At 31.3% G+C, this 24,693-nt stretch overlaps 1 protein-coding gene across 2 annotated transcripts in view; it reads right to left on the bottom strand.

Moving 5' to 3' along the window:
* Positions 1-24,693, bottom strand: part of MS3_00001700 (uncharacterized protein) — a 122,595-nt gene that overhangs the window by 21,222 nt on the left and 76,680 nt on the right. For both annotated transcript variants that reach the window (XM_051209169.1, XM_051209170.1), the window contains exons 2-11: positions 22,196-22,327; positions 19,680-19,906; positions 17,491-17,670; positions 15,118-15,707; positions 12,078-12,424; positions 9,394-9,620; positions 6,084-6,192; positions 4,851-5,236; positions 1,556-1,720; positions 48-172 (exon numbers count right to left, since the gene is read on the bottom strand). In XM_051209169.1, the coding sequence (XP_051074600.1) occupies positions 48-172; positions 1,556-1,720; positions 4,851-5,236; positions 6,084-6,192; positions 9,394-9,620; positions 12,078-12,424; positions 15,118-15,707; positions 17,491-17,670; positions 19,680-19,906; positions 22,196-22,327 (2,488 nt within the window). The remainder of the gene's footprint in view (positions 1-47; positions 173-1,555; positions 1,721-4,850; positions 5,237-6,083; positions 6,193-9,393; positions 9,621-12,077; positions 12,425-15,117; positions 15,708-17,490; positions 17,671-19,679; positions 19,907-22,195; positions 22,328-24,693) is intronic.

The following is a 24,693-nucleotide window of genomic DNA, read 5'->3' as shown; positions in this document are numbered from 1 at the left end:
ATAAGAACAATAAGTATTATTCACCATAATCCACATTTCATTCATACCTTGTAGATAAACTTCCAATATTTATTGTTTTCAAAGCAAAATAATTTGAAATATTCATTTTGACAATTGTCGATTGATTATTGACCCGAATATGTATTAATTTAGTTGATTCTTGTTTGATGACCTGAATTTACGAGTTAAACAACCATATTAGTTAATCTTTAGATTTAAGTTTAAAGACAAATTAAAAATATATATATATATTATTTCTTATAAATAAGTGTATAATAAATGCTTTCGATTTGTGAAATATTATGAATACTTCTTAGATAATCAAAGAAGTTTGTGACATTACGGTGAACTTGAAGAATGAACTGTTATTTCACATGTGATTTTCAAGAACGATAGCCCTAGAGACAATTTTCAGTGAGTAATAATCCGATAAACTTGTCTAAGGTGATACTGTACTTAATCCATAGACAAGATTTGAAATAGAGATAACCAAACTCTGACCCAATGATAAAAATTGTCAGGATTGCTACTTGAGATTAAAGTATGAGATTCTCTTTTCTCCAGACCTATTTATTAGTACTACCAATGACCAGTGAACTAGAATTAAAAGGTTATACAATTTTTCTTTATTTCGATACTAATTTAATCCTGTAACTTTGCTACGTAAAACATCCTCAAATTGGACAAATTTCAAAAGAGACTGCTAGTTGTATTATGGTGAAATATCTTCTATATAGTGAACAATTGAGACTAAATTGTTTCAGAAGTACATTTACGGATGGAAAAATAATTCCGTTAAAACATACATCGTTATTGTTATGTCACCCCATTTACGTAGTCATCATGCACAGTCGTTTTGTTGAAAATGAGTAGGTGATTGCAGGAGCGACGTGACTTTAGTAAGAAACTATAGATTTTCAGTTTTTATCCACTATTTTGGGGACACGTTTAGCCTATTATTACTAAAAAAACAAAAGTTTTGATTTACTCCTGATATTTCAGCCTATCTTGATCACTTGTTATCTATTTCCATTATATCGACTCCGCTAATTGTAAAGTTTTAATAATCAAAGTCTTGTGATATACGGTGATTTAATTTATTCCTTAATCAATTTTTACCTTCAATCAGTGAAACAACAGTCTATTGAATGATTTTAAATTTAGTTGCAATGTGTGAAGTATCTGTAACACTTTAATGTGAAATACGTTTGTCTAACTTGGTGAGATAATAAAATAGTTTGACCTAATGAAATCCACCACCAGTTCATTCCTTTGACTGTGAACAGCGCGTGTTTCGTGAACTCTAACGATTTTCTCAAACTTAAGTTTATGGATTGCTAACTAATGACTAAAAATTGATTTTTTTAACTGCTCAATAACAGAAAAGGAATCTGTAAGTATCGATGCCAAGACTGGACTTGATAGTTTAAAAAAAATTTCTACTCATTGTGACATAAAAATATGTGTATTATTAGATAAGGAATCCATTTGCCTCAATCACAGTAAGATTAAAAATCTATCCGAGAATTTTATTTATTCTTATTGCGTTACCTACTTCGATGTGATACCATTCTCTTACAACCACTCTCTGATTTTCACCAATGGAATATTTCTCAGCTTGATCTTTATTCATGTGTATCAATTGTAGTCTACCATCAATTGATTCTAGAATTAAATTCTGACGGAAACCATCTTGAAGAAAGAGAACTGTACCATATTTCTATAATCAACAAGATGAAAATAAAATGTTGCATAAATATTAATACGAAAATATTTTTCACTACAAATCTAAAAAAAATCATAAGTTAGGAACACTTCAGTTGCGAACTTTTATCACCTATTTTGGTGTCTTATTTTATTCATGGCATAGATCACTTGAATTCTAATATAGTTTTTCTCTCAAAATGACTAAGTGAGCAAACCAGCAAAAACAATGAAATATTAATCAACTGGTTTATTATGTCTTCAGACTCATCATCATTAGAGATCCAGTACCTCGTCAAGGTTCAATTCAGCGATGTTGAAATTACACAATAAGAACATAACTTGAAAATCGTCAAGTCGACATTATCGACATGAATCAATTTACGACATCTGCGACATAATAAATGGGAAAATTTCATAAGCATTCTTGAAGTTCTACTGAAATAGTGTACTAGATGGATTTCAACTAAGATCATAGTGTAGTACATGTCACCGAAGTTTACGACACTACATCATGAACTGACAAGCAATTTTTTCACATTGTAAATTTGAACGACTTATTCAAATAAATGACTATTAATTGAGTTTTTATTTGGAAATTTTTATGATAATTAAGTAGCTTCTTAACTTGTTGTAAAAGAAATAAAAATCACTATTTAGCTAGTAAAAAGTAAAACCACTTAGTTATTTTGAACTTGAATTCTAGGACACAACAAGAGAGAATAAAATTCCACAAATTCACATCGTCAGGGTATTTACAATGAATTCTCATAGAAAAGAAATAAAACTGTCGAAAATATTCGAGGGATAATAAAACTGAAAAATGGAAAAACATAGAATTTTCACAGAATTAAATTCATTCAGATAATAGTAGTTATATCAGTAAGTACATTTTCAACTTACATCTTGATATATATACATCTAGACAATATATAATTCTTCAAATCATGATTGTACTTACTCGCTATGACATAATTCTATAGTTACAGATTAAGTAGCCCGAAAGTTAAGAGAACATAATCGAAACACTCTAGAGGTTAGGATAGGAGTGATGATCTGGTGATAACACTGTATTCAGTTTTCAACAAGTAAGTTGTAAGCTCAAAGCCTCAATAAATCCATGAGTACACACTATATTATTCAACCAATACGTGAACTAGATATAATAAGGTTTTTGGTTGTGTGTATTCAACGAATAACACCACAAATTGATTAAAATCAAATAATTACAGAACTAAAAGTAATTGGAAATAATTATTTTTCAAAACTCATTTCGTTTTTTTTATGGGGGTTGGGTACTAATTATGCCTTTTTTCTCTTTAATACATTTTAGGTTAACTATCTGAATATTTACTGAACCATCAAAGTAGAAGATATTTATAAAAATCAATTCGACGGAAATAATCTAGCATGAAATAATTTACTTTATTCAATCTGTTTATTTCCAAGACAATAAACTTGTTTTAATGAAATACCCCAATTATAGGTAATTTTTAAAATAAAAATAAAAATAATTGATTAAATCCTTAAATTAAGGTTTATACTGTTATGTAACGAATTATTTAAATCATTATTGTTGTTTCTGTTAGAAATTTCATGCAATTAGTCCCCTTTATGAATTTAAATAAAGCTAGAACCAACATGGATACAGAATAATATGAATTCATTAATATTTTGTGGTTTCTCATCAGATGCTTGCAACCAAATATGTACTACAATTTTACATTGACGTAAGATGTAGTGTGGAACGATTGACATAAGTGACTTTAAAGAATTGGAATGACGAAGGTTATCAATAATAATTTTAAGAGCTTGATGAATGTCAGTGGTATGCTAGGTGTCAAGTAAATGACGAGGTATTGCACTGTTAAATGTCATTATCCCTCGCCGTCTCAATTTCTTTGGAACATGCTCAAAAATGCGATCATGTACGTTTCTCTCGGTCCTTTCAATGTATATACTTTGGAACATACATGTAAAGTGGTAAATGCAGTTGGAGTTAATTAGAAAAGAAGACCTGTTATTATTAGTTTGTTTGAGGGAGCAGTTCGTTTCTCATAGCGTCGATAGTTTTGCTGCTGGTCACCTTCAACCCATCTTACCAGTTTTTATTCCATGAATCTCAAGTGAATCCTTCATTACCTCTAAAATTATCACATAATTTATTTTATCTGTGTCTGGACTTCACTCAATTGTTACACCACCAAATAACCACTGATCTGTTCTTGCACACATGTATATAGTTATTATTGATAACCTTCGTCATTCCGATTCCTATGTCAATCGTTCCACACTATATCTTACCTCAATGTAAAATTGTAGTACATATTTGGTTGTAAGTATCTGATGAGAAACCACGAAAGACTAATGAATTCATATCACTCTACATCCATGTTCGTTCTGTATTTATTTAGAATTATGTTGATAGTCCAGTGGTATAATTGAGTAAGTTTAGTAGTCTTTAATTTGTTCACTTTTTCAGTAGTAATCAACCAATTTTATGTAAAACACCACTTAGTTGAATGTAACCTGCTTACATAATTTACGGCAACCAATTTATTCAATGAATGAAAGTATTTATAGGAAATACTTAATTAGCTTGTCGAATTGAATTTCTAATCTACAAGCGTTGAGCATAATGTACTCGTGTTTGCTTATCGGCGAATCTCACTCATGTAAGTGGTTTTTGGATATCGTGATTGTAACCTTAATAGTTTGTTGTTGTTGTTTATTTATTATATAAATGCAATGATAGTAATAAAGAGGTTATTAGTAGCAAAAACGAAAGCTGTAAGTTACTAAAGTAATTATGTATTCCAAATCATATTCTTACTATGTATCTGACATTTTCCATTCCTCTAGTTTGAATCATCGCACTTGTACCAACATAAATATATAGAAAATATGTTAAACAAATCAAAGGTTTTCCTAAGCGTTTATATAGTTCAATGCAATTAATTATCTAGGTTAGCACTTTTTGTTCTTGTTTACGTGAACTCACAACGAATAATAGCTCTTCAATAGAAATCGTGGAATAATGTCGGGAAAACATAAATACGGAGAAAGTGAATGCGTGGTGCAAACATTTAATGGTAATTTCATAATAATATAAAAACTTAACAAATGTATAAGTTTTCACAACTCACCTTCCATTTTATCCACATTCCCAGGATAAATTCACTTGTAGAATGTTCAAGTTGAATTTCAATGGTAGAATCTTTATTGTTAAATGTTAATGGTAACTCATGATTTGGTTCATAATTACTTTGAGTAGCTGTAATATCTAGTTTATCTTTCCAAATGTATAAACTAGGATCATGTTTTAAATTTTGCGCAGTTCGTAAAAAATCGACTCCATTAAATAGAAAAACCATTATGTAACCAATGAAAACATGAACATTCAAATTGTTTATCTGTTTGATGTTGTGATTAAATTGTGTCGGTGTGTCTATCAACTGGTTTGTTAGAGAATCTTCAGAATTGCCAAGGATTAAATGACGATGTGAAAGATAACGACCATCATTTGGAATGTCTACAAAACAAAATATTTAATTCATATCAGCTGAAGCTTTTGGAAAATTTCGCATTATATAGTATCTTTATTTATCGTGAATAATGATATCTTATCGATTGAATGTCTGATAATACAAATTCCTTGAATTCTACACTAAAAGCTGTCAAAGGTATTTCTGAGATGGCTAAGAAGATTTGTAGCTCAGGTGGATGATTTTGATGGGGTTTTGTCCTCTGAGATGGATGGTATGGTAATACAGCTTTCGAACAATTCACTTCTACCTGAGGTTTTTACTGATGATGTCATTAAGAAAAACGATAAAAGCTCCACGGCCAAACCATCCAGCTCAAAGAACAAAACTCCATCAAAAGTGATTTCTGTTGAAACAACTAAACTGAAGACAATGCGATGAATATATTCGGTCAGTAGCTGTTCTCAAATGTTTTTAATTAAAGACTCGTTACATGAATTCAGTTTTTCTTATATGAAGTGTACGAGACTTTTTCAAATGACTTATATATTTTTCAATGAACTGAATCCTTTCTTTATATGTAGTGTTGAAAATCGGTTTATGCCTTATATATAAAACGTATTTTAACGGGATTCTAGGAGTGACAAACGTACTTATTTCAATTTAAAATACGAAACAGTATTTGAAGGCAGTATTAGCGTTTTAAATGTTCCATATTTATTTACATAAATTGGGGCATATTTAATGATAAAATGAAAATGTTAGATAACTTTTATCCTTCTTGAATAATTTTAACATTACACAAGGAAAGCAAATTATACTTAACCGTGCAATAGGCTGAATAAGTACAAGTTTATTTTACATTGTATACTGACAAATAAACTCAATACCTACCAAAAGTTTGAAATAGATTATCAACTGAGAAGTTTAGAACATTTTGTCTTCTATAAATTTTTACAGTGTGCCATTGATCGTCAGCTATATACACCGGGTTATGGTAAATCTGAAATGGAAAAAGAAAATAAAGCCTCAACATAAATATGAATCAAAACATCATTACTGATCAAGGATACGTAGGCTTGTTTTACGATTTTTTTTGACAATTAAAGATCAACTCTATGGTTAATAAATGTTCACGAATTATTGAAAATTAAAAAGTCTAGTGTTTTTAGAATGACTTCTACCTTCAAGCATCTAAACAGACATATACTTGAGTAAAATAATCTGTGAATATAACCTTGTATGAACTGAAATTATTCAATTAACTGGACTGGGTTTGTTGGCAATATCATTTATGATACAAGATCAAAGTGAAATACTTCATCTAAGAAAGTAATTAATATAAATGGCAACATGACTGAATGGAATTGGATTATGTAAAAAGGAGACAAAACTATGAATGTGAGAAAATTCCAAATTGATCAATCTTACCGATCATTTTCATTGTCATAATTTGTCTTGACACACTTTTCAATCTCTATAACTTAGGGCCTTATTTATTCTGTTTAGCTAAAATAGTTTAATGGGATTAAATTCCATATCTAGTTGATGATAGAATATCCTGTGCGGATCGCCTCGGTATTGCCTTAATTCACAAGCATTATAAGCAATAATGGTCGTTGGTTAGCAGTGGAATTCAAGACGCACGTTTCGTTCTATTTGGAACTTGTTAGCTAGATGTGCCTGCATCTCAGTGTTGATGTTCACTCTGGGAACTTATTGTTTCGTTCCTATTGCATTGCTAAATTTTCATTTTTATTTATGATTTTCCGAGTTTATTCTAAACTTAGAATTTTCTTAATAACCTAAAATAAATATTTTTGCTTATGTTTTATGGGTAAAGCAAACCTTAAACGAGTGAAAATGTCATTTGTGTAAACATAGTAACCATCATCAGTTGTGAATTATTTGAGAAAAAAAGCAAATAAAAATATTTACTCAATAGAATCCAATTTTTCAAGTAGTTTTTTGAACACATTTCGAAAATTGTGTGGAATGTTATAATTTCATTTATAACTATAATAAGCCTAAAATATTTACACTGATGTCTTCCTCTGTATATCGTGTGTTCATGTACTATTAAGTAAACATATGAATGAAAATTGAAGCGAAGCTAGTTTATTTACAGAAAGCGTACATCGTTTATTGAACCAATTTTAATTATAGACTTAAATAGGTTACTTGGCAAAGACGTCACTTCGATTTTTCTAAACATATCGTTGAAACGATATAATATACAAAAAGATGTTTTCAACTATCATGTTTTTAAACAAGCTTGAGAAAGTGATTTATATGTCGTTATTATTCATTTGATAGAAAAATACTACATGGCATTTAATTAGATGTTTACAAAGGTATACAAATCCCATGAGTAGCTAGAAACAACGAAAAATCCTATTGCGTCAGGCGGAGAAATAAAAAGTGATATAAAAAAAAATAATTTTCATTACTAAGGCATTGCTTATTAAACATGTACAATAGTAGGTTAAATTTCAATCCACAATGTTATCAAATGAGTTTCTTGAGTTTAACAGTGAGAATCCACGATCTCGCACGCAGGACTCGAACCCAGTATTTTTGGTCATGACCATCGAGCCAACTGGTATCCAACGGTATTGATATCTAACTTCAACCGATCCACGATATTGCGTGACCTTCCACCGTTGTGTTTTAGTAACTGCCTCTGTATGGGGTCCTGGGTACGAGTCCCGCGCGCGGGATCGTGGATGAGAACTGCCGAGGATCTCATACTAAAACAAAATAGCGTTTCAGTGCTTACAGGTTTTCAATGTTGGTCTAACATTGATCCATTCTTGATATCAGTCTAGATGAAATTTAGTTGATAATACAATGGGAACACGTAAATGTACTAGCGAAATTTTATCGTTTTCCAGCTGTTATGTGTATAGTTTGAATATATGGTTAAAAGTATACGGTTGTACAAAAGGGATATTTTTATAGGCATATTTTTGACAAAAGATTAATTGAAAGTTATAAAATATTGCATTGCGGTAACAACAATATGTAAATAAATTAGCTTGCGTAAAGCAGCGTTCATATATACAAAGGAATTATTTTTTATCAAGTAACATAGAGGCTCAATTATTGACTTGTTGATATTTGTCAGCTTAACACTAGTCTATGATGTTACATTTGTAACCTTTATATTTAATAATTATTTGAAACCTGTCTTCCTCACTCTCAACTTTGAATAAATGAATAGATGTGGCTTTCAAAGTTTAATTAAAATACAATTCTACACTGTGTCATTGCTGATCAGTCTCGTGTGTGAATCTAGAGACAATACAATGTGAGCCTTTTGTAATTGATGTTACCAAGTTATTTTGTAGTAATTCAAGCAGCTGAAAAATCAACAAATGCTTTTAACAAAGCCTAAAATCCCCCAAAGTTAGTTTTCATTTTTACGCGTATTTTTTCCATATTTCTATTAGAAAGAGTTTTGTACTTAACTTTCCTACTCAACTAATGAAACACATTTTATGCTCGTTTTTTTTATGGAGTTAATATTTGATTTTTGTGTACATTGATAAGAATATTTTATAAGGACAGACCATTCAAAGTGGTTAATAATTAAGTCGTTTTAAGTAAGAAACTATTCACAGTCACTTTCACTACTTGTTAAATCAGATCGTGGAGTGGATTTTTCAATTCAGTACTAAAAATAGATTTATGTGATGAAAATGGAAAACTTACTAATATAATACAAGTATGTGCACAATTTTTCATTTAGAATTCAATAAAGTTAGGAAAAACTACTATTGAGAAACGGGTAATGTTTGAGTTCAGAACTGTTTGTAGTAGCTTTATCTCCAACCTTAGTAACTATAAATTCAGCAATGCTGTATTACTATAGCCAGTCAACAATATTTAATGTAAACTAGTCTAATTTGATTTATTCATGACTAAAATACTTTTAAAAATATGTGATTAGTTAAGTTGTATGTTCGAGGTGTAATCATTAGAATGTGAATTTGTGAATACAAAGCAAAACAAATCAAATATTATATTAAAGTGATTAGGATGATACTGCAGACCATACCGTACGAACTAGAAAAAGCTATCCAATTAAAAATAATTTGAACTCAATGTTAAATCAAAAATTAGCATAACACGGCATCAATTGTCAATGTAATACTGAATGAAAATGACAATCCAATTTGGATAAATATATATTCAAACTTACATTATCTATTGCACCTAAATTATATATTAACGATAAATAACCAGAAATAATTTTCAATTCTAAACAATCTGGTGCTGACAAAATAGAATTTCGTGTAGTTAGCAGAAATCCATCTTCATATTTAGTTCTAAATCTTAAAGTCAATTCTTCAACGGATGATTGAATAGGTAATGGACTGAATTTTATCCATAACCATTGAAATCCATCAAAGCTAACAATAATAGGATCTAAATAATTCAGAAAAACATATATTCATATAACATTGGTCAACATATAAATTTTACCAATTTCAAATTAATATTATGAAATGAATATACAACGACAATAAATGAGGGGAAATCACACATGAGCTTTTATGTATGTTTGTTCGTGTGTGTGTGTTTGTGTACAGTTGATGTAATAAAACAACGCCGTTTTCTTTTTTCAAATTTTCATTTTACTACCGGTTCAATGTTTTATTTGGAATTTTGTTATATTCTAAGCAATAAATTCAACTATCTTCATAAATTTTCTGAACTAATAATTGAAATTTTGTTCTTATATTATCACCAGGTATGTTGTGCCTATTCTGTTTTATTAAAATAATTTATTGTCGACTAGTGATTAATCTTTGATTAATTAACAAACTTTATGTTGATATGATTGCTGATTATGTAATCAAAAGAAAATAATTATCCTAATTTATTCATTAGTTTTTTCATTTATTAAAATGTTCCCTTCCATTTGTAAGATTGATTCAACATATTACCTTAAATCTTACTAATTCGATTATGATCATAATAAGTTTCTATGGTGTTTGAATGGGCTAATGGTTCCTTTGTACTTATTGAATGCTTGATTTTGAATTCCAAATACAGTACATTCGTTCGTGCTTATCTAGTGCTTCTTGATCCAATTACGTTATTTCTGGGATTCTTAGTGTATACTATAATTCAAATACTTCTAAGTATCACATTGACATCGCGAGAAGGATCCTGTGATGGAATTGTTAGATATACATTCAGATCTTGATGCTTTTGAGGATTACTTTGAAGGGTTCGAAATTTGGGCTATGACCAAGGAAGATGATGAGGATGTTAATATTGTGGCACATTCATCGGAAAAGAAACATAAAGCTTATTAAAAGCTCTGACTTTACCGCATAAGCCCATTTCGCTTTCTTATACAACTCTCAAGGATCTACTGCTAGACTATGTTCAGTATACAAATTTCGAATGTCGTAAAGGAGGAAGATTTCGTAAAACGATTCATGATTATATAAAAAATTCCACTACATTACGTCATCCCAATCCAGTGTATACCGTAGGTTATGCAGATTATTTATTGGAGAAATGCGATGCAGTTCACGAAGATGGGCACAAGTTTGGTCAATGTTTGTTCTGTGGCAAGTTCCACTGAGTGATTTAAACGTGGTGATATAGGACATATTCAGTCAGTTTGTAATACTACTGTCCATCTTGATGCAACGAATATTAAGTCTTGTAATTCTGATTCTATTAAGTTCAGTGTTCCTAATGATCATTTATCCTTATCAACGATTTCAAAAGACAGTGTAAAGTCATATAGCAGTTCAGAATTAAGTGAAACTTCTAAGTATCACAATTCCTTACTAAACAAAAACAGTTACTATGGAGCAAAATGAATATTCGGTCATTATAAGGAAACACGGATTATTTTTAAATGACGTAATTTGTTAATATATGTAGTAAATTGATGTATGTACTTTACTGTTTGTAGAGCAAATGCTTATTTTTAGTAGAAATTGACCAAATGATGTCAATATTAAACGACAGTAAACGACGTGTTAATTCAAAATAATTTGTCTTACGATGATTATTTATTTTCATGGCAGATAGTGAAAGTCGAAGTGTAAAGTATTTCTAAAGAATATAACTTCAAGATATTTCAACTCCGTTCGTTCTTATTAACATTAAAACAATACACTGATGGGGAATTATAACCAGAATCTGTTAGACTAATAACATGTGTATAGCTCTCCTCTGAATAATTTTATCAAATATGATTAAATTGTGATAAGCTCCTGCAATAAGCTATCTTATATTGTATATACTTTTATTAGCAACCAATCTCAAGCAGCATCAGTTCCCTCAAGATTACAGGTACACTTTTCCGACGGCTGCCAAATACAGGATTTCCTGTCAACTACCTCCAATCACCATCTCAAATGATCAATATCCAATTACATATTTACGTTCAAGGCATACCCAATAAAACAAACTGAAATGCTAAAACACTGGTAAATTTGCGTATTATCGACTGTAGCACTTTGAAGGATTTTTACGTCTGTTCTCGATACTGTTTTATTAGTAATAATACCCGGTCATATGAGTTGTTAATATTTTTAGTATAAATCATTCTAGACAGACTCCATAACAGTATTCATCCACTACCCTATCAAAGACTGCATTCAGGACCTACAAATCCTGCGGCCAGAGAGTAACTTTCAGATTACTGAGGCGGCTTCCATTGTTTTAAAAGTTCTAGCCTAAATCAATTAGTGATATTATGTGGCCGTTATCCAGCACCACTGATGTTATTTATTTCACATCCAACACATTTGAACTAAACTGGAGAATGCCAAGCTTAACGTTTCACATCACTGACTTGCTTTGGTTTTTTTTCAAGAAAAAATAGATGACTTGTTAAAATCTACAAGGACTTACTTTCTGTACATGTTTTTCCACTAAAATTAGTATTACTGCAATCACATTCATAAATATTCCAACTAGAGATGCATTGACCTTTATTTCTACATGGTTTATCTGTACAAAAATCTATTGATGAAGACAATTTACATCCATTTTCCACAAATGGTTTAGACCAACATGGTCGCCTTTCTAAATCGATATCCCATAAGCGTTTATTTACAATGAATTCACCTAAACATCCAACAAAATCTTGTCTTAATTGCGCTGACCATACTTCAGGAGATATAAATGAGTTAATTTGACGCACTGACTCAGGAAGACCTCCAATATAAAAGTATTCATTCAAATTCAAGTATTTATATCTAGATACAAAAGCAATAACATATAAATAGATGGTTTACAATTGCATAAGTGAGTAATCAAATGAAATTTGATTTGTTGGTGTGTTTTTAATATGCTCTTAAGGTGATGGAAAGATGAATTTTATAAAGTTTGTTTTAACTATTAGCCTTTATTGTAGTTAGTCATACCTTTGTGATTTATTTGAATATTTTTAATACCGAACTGGTGATTGTTGAATATGGCAAATTATTGTGTTTTAAATATACTAAATTAAATGTATTGAGCTCGAGTCAAAATTCATGAGGGAAGTTTTTCATTTGCAAACAATTCCGTTCTTATGTGAATTGGCTTCTGTCTTATTTACTAATTAAACCATTACGAAGTTATTACTACTTTCTATATTTTCTCAACACTCGCTGTACATCTTCTGAAGTACAGTCTCAATCCAAGATATTCATTTTGATCTTTCATAAGGAAATCGTCTTTTGTGTTTAAATCATTTTTATTAATATTCTTAAGTAATTAATTAGATTTCTAAGAAATATCCAAAATATTGGATCCTTACCCCTATTTGTTAGGTATGCAGAGGAATGTACCAATAATAATCGTGTTAAGTCGAATGGTGTCCTTGGACGTTAAGTGGACATCTCCTATTGGTCGATGTTTATTTCACTTGTTAAATATTGTGTAAATGTTGTTTTCTAATTTTATGGTACGATGTGGTTTGTTTGGTTGGTATATAAACAGAGTATGTCTGAAATATAATGATTCATAGCTCAGAGGCTGTGACTTTCGTTCTAGACTCAACTGGCTGGGCTAGACAGGGAAGCGGGACCAATCACAACCCTAGGTCGTTCACTACGTGTTTTACGTGTCACTGTAATCAATCGATAAAACGCTGCTTATCAAAACATGCAGTCACCCGTTACAACACTATTGCAACACATTTGGACATTTATCTCAATATTATCTAGATCTCGTGATGGTCTACCACAGAATAAATGTGCTGATTTTAATTTTATGTTTCATATTAGATAGTTAAAATATGTTATTTAAATTCATATTAACTAAGTAGTTTTAAAAGGGACAGATTCTCATTGTGAGAAGCAAATTTAATATGTACAGATGATAAATTTAAAAGTTTAGATGAATTTAATGGTGAAAGTGGATTATCTGGTTTTCCAGGATAAATGTGTTCTATGTTAATATGATAAAAAATGTAAAATTCTTTACATCCTGTAAATAGATGCACAATAATGGAGGATACAGATAGTCAACTGGCATCTACATCTATTTGTTTACAAAATTATGTTAGGAATACAAATAAAGTAGTGCTTTATGGATTATAAAATAAAACTGACGTTTGAGATGTTTTAGCTTCATAAAGTGTGAACAATCTTCAGTGTTGCATCAGTTTTTATAAGATACTCATGAAAAAGTATTTTGAATAAATAGTAACCTATCGGGTAGAACTAAGTCATCTTTCTGAAAAAGTATATCATATAAGTATATATGTATATAATATGACTTGTAATCTGTACTGCTGTTATCAGTTAATAGCCCTTGATCTGACTCCAGTTATATCGTATGATTGATTGTTATTGAAATATTCATATCTCCAATTCTCGTATATAATCATCAACCTAAATCGCGTTGGTGAATAATGGAATTAAATAAGTCAAATACGTATATTTTGTACAATCGTTGATCGAGAAGGACAATCAGAGAGACGTAGCGAAGGAAGGGAAGAAGAGGGAGTGAAACGAAACGAAACGACGCTCAGTGGAGAAGGTATGTAAGCCAACTCCATTTAATTAAGCGTTAATCAATATTTATAGTCACACAAATATAAGCTACAGACATGTGATGAGTAGGATAAGATGTACATGCACATAGGCTCGCATAAAAACAGTCAATGTTGGTAAGTAGAGAATTAACGATGTCAAAACGTGACTCAAAAAGAATGGATGAATTGGCCAGTCCATAAGCTAGAATAAGTTATATGGGTTTAATATAGTAACCGACACTGTAATCAAAACATATTGCTTAATACTTATAATCCATGTTCTGTAAACTTTTTTTAAGTTTCTCATCATTTCTGTTATTCTTCAGCCAGCAATCTGTTAAAAAAATATATTATGGCAAAATGTCCTGCATAGTGAACAATTTTGTAAAAGCTAAGCAGAACTTATTTTTCTAAACAAACTTTAATTGTAAATTCACTTGGTGTTGTTTTACTTGTATCTTTCTATTGTTATTTAGAACTGCAATTGATCAATCTCATGTTGGCATATGTGCATCCTATGCGGATTGGCTCGATATATTCTGTAGTCACAAGCTTTTTAAACAAAGATGGATAGTGAACATAGAGTGAACATCAACTCTGGGATGCAGTACATCCAGCTAACTAGTCTCAAATAGGACGAAACGCGTGTCCTGAATCCCACTGCTGGCTACTATCCATCTTTGTTTGAAAGCCTTCATCTGTATTTTGACTGATAATAAATTGCATTTAAATAGTATCTATAATTTCAACAAACACAAAATTAAAGGTTTAATTTATTTACACAATATTTTACTTAAATATTCCAGTGTATATCTGAATATCAAGATCACATAGTTTTAAAGCTATGATTAATGTTATTACAGTTTACATATCATTATAAATAATGTTTAGTCTATTATTATCATGATCAAAACAACATAAGCTTACGTTTTAATTCCTGTACCATGTGTTACAAAGTTTTCACCATCAACATTTATTATTAAATCTCCTTCATCAAATACAATTTGAATAGAATGTTCTTTTCCATCGGAAATAAAACCTTTACTTTCTGATTCAAAATATTTTCTATCAAATTCTGGTTGAACAATACCTGATCCAGTATTTAATAAAAAATGTAATCTTCCTAAACGTAATTCTAAAGCAAATATATCGTAACCAGTTTGTTTGACTTCATGAATATTTTCTAATAAATTTGGTTCATTAATATCTTTTGGAAATAATTCATATTCATTTATAGAATTACTATAAATAATTAATCCATTAAGAGTAGTTGTACGTAAAATAAATGTGATTTCACCATGAAGTACAACTTTCCATCCTTTGATTCTTAAATAACTACCTGGTTTAGTAAATGATACATAACTGTTTAGTTTTGAATGATCTATATTTATTTTTTGTTGTAATAATTTGTAATCACAATTACGTAAATTAGATTGAATTGGTAGTTGAGATTGAATATATTTTGTGTTTTTTGTAATTAATAATGGAATAAATAATTCTCCACTTTTATAAATAATCTGTAAGATAAATGAAATATAAATTGATACTTTCTCATATATGAATCACAAGTTAAAAGTAATTAATTAATATACGAAATCCTATAATTGTTATTCAATAGTAAAGTTAATTTTTGATTGAAATCATGAGTCAATTAAAGCTAGATCACCATAGAGAACCTAGAAGCACTGGACGGCCGTTTCGTCCTAGTATGGGACTTCTCAGCAGTGCGCATCCACGATCCCGCACCCCGCCAGATTCGGACCCAGGATCTATCAGTCTCGCGCCAGGCGCTTAACCAACTAGACCACTGAGCTAGCATCCAATGGTGTTAATGTCTAACTTCAACCAATCCATGAAGTTGCTCCACCGTACACCATTACTTAGTATAGTCTATTCTATCATTCATAATTGATCTACAATGCCTGTTTGATATAGAAATTTTTTTATGAAAAGTTACTTTTTTCTTCGAAAACATTTTTTCACATGGTTACTATTTAAAAAATTGAACTTCACACGATTGTCGTACAGCATTTATTTACTGATGGTAAACTAATCAATAAAGTTCGTCTACATTAAAATTCAATTTTCTTCTTACTTTTGTTATTATTCATTGTAGAAATCATAAATTTTAACAGTGATGCCAAAGAAAATTTATATGGGACTCTTCAGCAGTGCGCATCCTCGACCCCACCACGAGGGATTCGAACCCAGGACTTATCAGTCTCGCGCCAGGCGTTTAACCGACTAGACCACTGGGCCGACATCCAACGATGTTAATGTCTAACTTCAACTAATCCACGAAATTGAGCGACACATCCACCATTGTCATCAGTGAGTTACTATCTCACAACTGACCCGGTTGAACTGCACTGGTCACTGTTTCTCACTAGAAGTCCAGGATATACCTCTTGAAGCCAGTCACTAGTGGGCATATGTTGATTAGTATCAGAAGAGGTTTTGTCGAGATTGTAGTAATTTCAACAGTTGAGATCATGGGTCAACTGAAGCTAGACCACCATGGAAAACCTGGAAGCACTGGACGGTCGTTTCGTCCTATTGTGGGTTTATGATGTGTTTATGCATGATTAACAGTCTTTTTTCCAAATAAGCAAATAATTGCAAATTATTCTTAATTAAGGATTCTGTTATGATCGCTTATTTGTTTCTTATAATTATGCTAAATGATAGTAGGAATTATCGAAAAATTAGGTAGGTCAGTAGTGATAATGATTTTGCTTTTACCAGTTTTAACTGGAACTAGTACTAATCAACCGCTGAGTTAAGGAATTAATGAATGTTTATTACAATAATTTCTAGATGTTTAGTGAGCAGATGTACCTGTTGAAATTTAATAATATTGGGAGTAAGACAGTCAGCTTCTTCTGCCACTTGATGAACTTCTTAGAGTTAAAAATTCCAAATACTGAATATAAACTCAGAAAACTAAAGTTCACAAGCTGATCATGAGACCTAAAGGAACTAGTTTTGATCTGTGAAGGACATAGTTGTCATGCTGCTGAAAATTTTCAAACAAGGAATAAAGATCAATCTAAGGCATTCTGATTTTGAGTTCATCAGTTGATGTCAATCTTTAATGAAAATTCACTGCATCTAATTACTGAAAGTCCCATAATCAAAAAATTTTATTCCTTAATGGCTATTGTCAAAATGATCAAGTGATAATTATTTAAAGTTAACAATTAATTTTACAGAACATGAAATGATAATAACAACAAAACTACTTTAAATTACATAGTTGAACCTAAATGAAATGCAATCGAGAAAGCTAGGGAAACATACCGATTGAAAGCAACCTCTAAAATTTGTTAGATTCCCGATACGTGGAATAAATCGTGTAAACGTTTCTTTTGAAGTATTCAAAAAACTTCCTCCCAAGTGCATAACTCTTATAGTAATTAATCCATCTTGACCAAATGGATTTAATTTGACTTGAGGTTGACTGTCAAGTACAAGTAATATCTGTAAAACACATGCAGAAATTACGCTGCAGTAGTTTAAGTACATGAACCATTAATTAACAAATTAAAATAGAAATTCAAAACATTCATCCAAGAAAATGATAATTTTGTGCTTTATTATGTCTTCACGTAGAACTGAGCAATTAAAATTATATATTACTCAACGATAGTAAATAAGCTATTAAAACAAAAAACTAATTAAAATAAGCACTTATAAATTCATAAATTTGGGGTGTTTGAAGAAATTCCAGATAACACGTTTTGGAACGTAGCTCGTAATCTATCTCTTGGTTTTGGTTCTCGAAATGAATGTTATTCAGAATCTCACTAAACGTCAAAAGAAAATGAACAACCATTTAGATGAAAAAAGTGGACATGGGCGTTTACGGTGATAAAAAATGCTTCGTTTACCATGGCTTAATAAATTTATTGACTTTATGCAATCGTATGTATCCCTTCACATTTAAACATTAGTATTTAATAGGGTGAGTAACTCGTTGGTATGAAACAATCTTAGTCGGACTAACTGTGGCTAGAAGTTCTGAATGACGTTGAGCAAAAATGTTCGAATCTTAAGGAGACATTTATTCCCATCAACATTTTAAACAGGTCTTGCTGATGAGTGGAAGATAACACGAAACCTACGTTTAGGGCTTCCTCAAGAGTGATTCCAAACATATTGTACCAAAATGTCCAGTTACTTACTAGAGGGCTTAGTAAAACGTAATCGATCAAATTTGATCCCTAATAATGACCAGACAGTGTGGTATTAATTATCAATAGGTTATCCATTAGTATTAGAACCACTATTATATACCTAGCACCACGGCATGTAAACACACTAGTTCTTTTACAAATTGAATCCTTAGCACGAAACTGTACCAGTTATTTTATGTCTCATTAAGCTAATCAAGCTTGGACATCTATAAATAATTTTTGCACGTAAATTAACTGGTTATCTCTTTACATATTCTGCTAGTTAAAATGTAATATTTTCGTAATCTAACTGAATTTTTATTCCCTTCATTTTATTGTTCTATAATATTAGACTATTAAAATTTAATTCACATGATTTACTCTGAGTGTGTCATCAGCTGACAGTTGACTTTCTGATTGAATGTAGATTTTCAAACAAATCAAGGTGCTTTAAAATTTTAGAAATCAGAATGAATTTTAAAAAATTAAAAACTGTGAGACTGTGTTAATGACGAATACTTACGTTCTCATAATTCTAGTTGTCCCTTAAATAAGTTAGATTATGATGGTGAATGAAGTTATGTCACAAATAATATACCGTAGTGCTCAATAATTATATCTCAGTTTGGTGAGACATTCTCAGTCACAATCTAGGTTAGTCATATTGTAAAATCAAAATTGGATTGAGTATAACTTAGATATTACTTACTTACTAACTTACTTACTTACTTACTTACGCCTGTTACTCCCAATGGAGCATAGGCCGCCGAAATTGGCAAAACTAGATAGTTACGTAATACACAAGGTCACTCGTTCTTAGACAGTTCATAAATATCGATGTAAACTAAATACTCTTTTGCAGGTATTTCGATTATATAATTCGTAATCTGCTGATCACTGAGAATTGGTTTGATTTACTAATTAATAATTTCTGATGACTATGAATTGGATTTACAAACTTATAAACCTCATATTTTAATGTTTTGAAAAGCTCTATGTTCGTTATATTTGCTTCCAGGTTTTCCATGGTAGTCTAGCTTCAATTGACTCGTGACCTCAACTATTGAAATTATTGTAGAAATCTTACATAAGGGCTTTGTCTCTTCTCGGACGGATTTTTTTACTTTGATGATATCTTAGTGTATACTTTCCAGTATTCGTAAAGATAAAGTACAAAACATCGATTGTATTAAATATGAATATTTGGTTGTTAATCATCCTCGCCTTTAATGAATTAGTTTGTCCTTATTTTCATTTAACAAATTTTTGTAAAAGTTCTATTAGAGTTACAAAGTAGTTTAACTTAAAACTTACATCATTCTTTTTTATCGTCAATAGAATTTGATGCCATTGTGTGTCAGCGCAAGTGTCATAATCAGATATACAGGAAATGATCTTTTGAGTGTTTGCATGGTTTAAATAAGAACGTTTTTCTGAAAAATGGTTAAACAGATTTACAACCAATGCTCCATTTAATAAGTAACCGAGCAGATAAGAATCAACTTTCATCTTTGTATGTTGCGTCAATATGCTGGTTAATTCTGTTATAAATATGTGAAAAGAAACTTTAAATTTATTATACGTTTAAGGAATATTAGAATACAGATTAAAACATCAGAAGCTTTGTATCCAAAAGAAGCAGGTTTAATTATTTCTGTTACTTTGGTCTGCCTAAAACTCAATAAATATACTTATCATACAATGACCAACTAAAGCTAATGCTAATTGTCTCCTACCCTCTTTATTTTACCAAGATAATTGTTCAGTAGTCAATTAGTTTACTTTCATATAGCTAAACATTACATGTAATGTATATCATATATTTACTATCTCATAGTTCTCATTTCATCAAATACAGTGCAATCCATGATAATGTAATGTTGATAATGTAATTATGATAATAGAACTCTGATAATATTTATTCCTATAAATAATTTGTTAGCCAGTGTAGACCTGATTAATGAGATGTTCCAATATTGTTCATTTTGATTGATCTCATCTATATATGGTTTACCTGGCTGAAAATGCTGATTATAATTATTACTTCAATATTTCATGCAATTGGTTCCCTTTATGAATTTAAATAGAGCAAGAACAAACATTGGTGCATCAATGTTTGTTCTTGCTCTATTTACTTCAATATTGTTTTATGAGACATGTTTAAGATTTTTAAGCAGCATATTCTTACCTTTTATATTCAAAGTCAAACATAAACTCGACATATGTAAATGAAGAACATGGATAGATCTCAGCCGTAGAAACATTAAAAACAGGAATTTTTGAATAACCATTATGTCTCAATCTGAAAGTTATCATTTAAATCATCTCTATAAAATTTTCTGTCATGAGTGTTTTATTGTTCTAATAATTACCAAAATATGCTCAAAACCGATTGTTTCATCATTCGGATGAACAAAGATTATTTTAATCTATCGTAGTATTACAACGTAATAAAATGATTGTCTCGTACGAGCCTCATATTTGTAAGTTCATCATATTACACTTAGCAGTTCATCCTACACTGTTCTTATTGCATTCATTAAAGTTTCATTGAATTAGTAAATCTTGCTGGATATGATGGTCATATAACCTGTTAGTTAAATGAGCCATTATTTATACCCATTATAGACTATTCGTCATTTACGAAATTATTGATTGATCATTTCTATACTATACACTTTTTGATAAGTTATTACGCTTTATAAAAATAAATTTCTGTTTATCAATAATGATTTTTTTTTGTTATCTAATTAGAATAAAGTAAAAACTTGTAAGGATCAACTTCTGCTTCTTTGCTCGTTTAATAAAAATGTTTTGAAACTATCAATGTACTATGTATAATGGATGATAGAAACTGATGTTAGTGAGAACTGGTCAACAACATTAAAGATAAATAGTATAGGGGTTGTGGAGATTATTAAGTTTTTGATTGAGATCATGAACCTGGAAGCACTGGACGGCCGTTTCGTCCTATTGCGGGACTCCTCAACAGTGTGCAATTTCGTGGATCGATTGATGTTAGAAACTATCACCATTGGAAGCCGGCTCAGTGGTCCAGTTGGTTAAGCGTTCGCACGCGAGACCGAAGGCCCTGGGTTCGAATCCCGCTCGTGGGATCGTGGGTGCGCACTGCTGAGGAGTCCCACAATAGGACGAAACGGCCGTCCAGTGCTTCCAGGTTTTCAATTGTGATGGTCTAACATCGATCGGTTCATGATTTCAATCAAAAATTAAAGATAAACCTGACACATCATATTTTCAAGGTACAATACAACATTAGGCTAAAATTCGTAATATTATTCAATGTGAATTACTCTTATTTTGTTAGTAGATCACTAACTGTAACAGTTAATAAACAACTTAATGGTCATTTGACGAAATTAAATTATATTTCATATAATGAAATCACCAAAATGTTGTGGAATATTTGTGTTGTTAAATTAATAATAATTTTGTTGAGATTGCTGAAGAAATGTAAACATTTAAAAAATGTGGGTTTTTTTCTAATTTGTTGAAAAATGTTGTGATCATTTGAAAACAGTTTAATGGATTTCCAATGTTAACCGCAGGCTGTGAATGACCTCGGGAATTAGAATAGGGAAGTCAGTAATTAGGGACTAAGGTGAAGATAAAGAAAACATGATAGGTGACCTGGAAAATAAATGCATATATATATATATATATATATATATATATATATATATCAGTCCAAAATATATTTTAGACAATAGTAATTAACAATTATTAATTATGATAAACTAGAGTTGTTCTATCGGTGTATGAACAAATCGATAGTCTTGAAGAATTGGTTAATCAAAATAAGAACTTACCAAAGCTAAACATTATTTGATTTTCTTTACGTGTTCGAAACTCGAAAAATATTTTTTCATCTATCCTATCTGTGTTAAAATGAAATGTAGCCTGATTTTGTTCATTAAGATTCAATATATTTGATGAGTCTTCTAAATAATGAATTAAGAAACAAAAACAATGATTGTATAGATTGTAGCAAAATAGTTTTAACATTGATATATGAATTACTTTTCATTCAATCATCTCACTTAAAATGAATTACATACATGTTAGAACAAGTGCTACGCGGCGTAAATACACATCGTCTTTGTATATAGATCTTATCTGAATAAACCCTTTTTTATTTAGCACAGTGATATAGCTTTCCTAAGAATAACAAAAAGGTATAATCATACTTAGTCTGGAAGAATAGCTAAATAATAATCCCCGTCATTATAACATCGGAGCGCATATATGCATGACCTATACGATGTATCAGTTCCCTCAAAAATTCACCAGTCTGGTATCTCCTACTAAACTCTATCAACCACCTTATACTAAATGCTCTTTTAATCTATATAAACAAACCAATTGATAACCACTAAAGACGATTTTACTCACTTATGTTAACTGTTTAACGATTTAAATAGTTTATTAGAAACCATGTGGGATTCATAAGTGCTCTAACTTCTAGTTGGATATAAAGGAGTTCGAAGAGTTTTCGAAGTATACTCGAAGTAATCTAACTCTACAGAATTACAAAAAATAACGGAACAAGACACTGTACATCAAGAATGTTAACCAAATTTAATAGTCTAAAAGTTACTCAAGTATTAATATCAAATAGCGATTTATTGAAAATTATAACACATTGAACAGTCGTTTCATCCTAAGTCGCATCAGTACCTGCTAACAATTCAGTCAAGGACATTAAATAATGGAACCAGTCACAAGGCATCTAAAGTAATATGTTGAAACCCATTAAGCTCAACCTCTGGTTAGTACGAAACAGCTGTACACTATTCCCTTGATTTTCATGGCTTCCCAGTCGACATTAGTATTCGTTAAGAATTTACTTTATTTTGAACAAAATTCATGAAAGACTCACTTCTCTATCCAAGTGAATGTAAAGTTGATAAACACAACTTTTCATCACTTTTCAGTTTGACTACTTGCCGAAGTTCAAACTGATCATCTTACAGTAGGATCAACTGGTCTTGTAACTTACTCACTTTTAGCTACTCATATTTTTAGAACGGGAAAGCAGCAGGACCCGACAACATACCAGCTGAAGCACTGAAATCAGACGTCGAAGTAACCACAAGCATGCTTTACCCTCTATTCAAAAAGATTTGGGAGGAGGAACAAGTGCCAATGGACTGGAAAGAAGGACACCTCATCAAGATTCCAAAGAAAGGAGATCTGAGCAAATGTGAAAACTACAGAGGCATTACACTACTGTCAATACCAGGGAAAGTCTTCAACAGAGTGTTGCTGAACCGGATGAAGGATGCAGTAGATGCCCAACTTCGAGATCAACAAGCTGGATTCCGAAAGGATCGGTCGTGCACAGACCAAATTGCAACACTACGGATCATCGTCGAACAATCAGTTGAGTGGAACTCGTCACTATACATCAACTTCATTGATTATGAAAAGGCATTCGACAGTGTAGATAGGAGGACATTATGGAAACTTCTTCGACACTACGGAGTTCCTGAGAAGATTGTCAATATTATTCGGAACTCATACGACGGACTACAGTGCAAAGTAGTGCATGGAGGACAGCTGACAGATGCATTCCAAGTAAGGACCGGAGTCAGACAAGGCTGTTTACTCTCTCCCTTCCTCTTTCTTCTGGTGGTCGACTGGATTATGAAGACCTCGACATCTGAAGGAAAACACGGAATACAATGGACAGCTCAGAACCAATTAGACGATCTGGACTTCGCAGATGACCTAGCCCTCCTATCACGTACACGTGAACAGATTCAGATAAAGACAGCCAATGTAGCAGCAGTCTCTGCATCAGTAGGCCTCAGTATACACAAAGGGAAAACCAAGGTCCTCAAATTCAAAGCGGAGAACAGCAATCCAATCACCCTTGATGGCGAAACTCTGGGAGATGTAGAATCCTTCACATATCTGGGAAGCATCGTCGATAGACATGGAGGTTCAGATGCAGACGTAAAGGCGAGGATTGGCAAAGCAAGGGCCGCATTCCTACAATTGAAGAACATATGGAACTCAAAACAACTTTCAACCAATATCAAAGTGAGAATCTTCAATACGAACGTCAAGGCAATTCTACTGTATGGAGCTGAAACTTGGAGAACTACAACAACCACAATCAAGAAAGTACAAGTATTTATAAATAGCTGTCTACGCAAGATACTCAACATCCATTGGCCGGATACCATCAGCAATAGCCTTCTGTGGGAGAGAACAAACCAACTTCCAGCTGAAGAGGAAATTAGGAAAAGACGATGGAAATGGATAGGACATACATTACGCAAATCGTCAAACTGCATCACGA

This window comes from Schistosoma haematobium, chromosome 1, assembly GCF_000699445.3.
Source record: "Schistosoma haematobium chromosome 1, whole genome shotgun sequence".
Taxonomy (NCBI): domain Eukaryota; kingdom Metazoa; phylum Platyhelminthes; class Trematoda; order Strigeidida; family Schistosomatidae; genus Schistosoma; species Schistosoma haematobium.
Note: the sequence above shows the minus strand (reverse complement) of the source record. Positions and strands in the feature narration are given on the sequence as shown.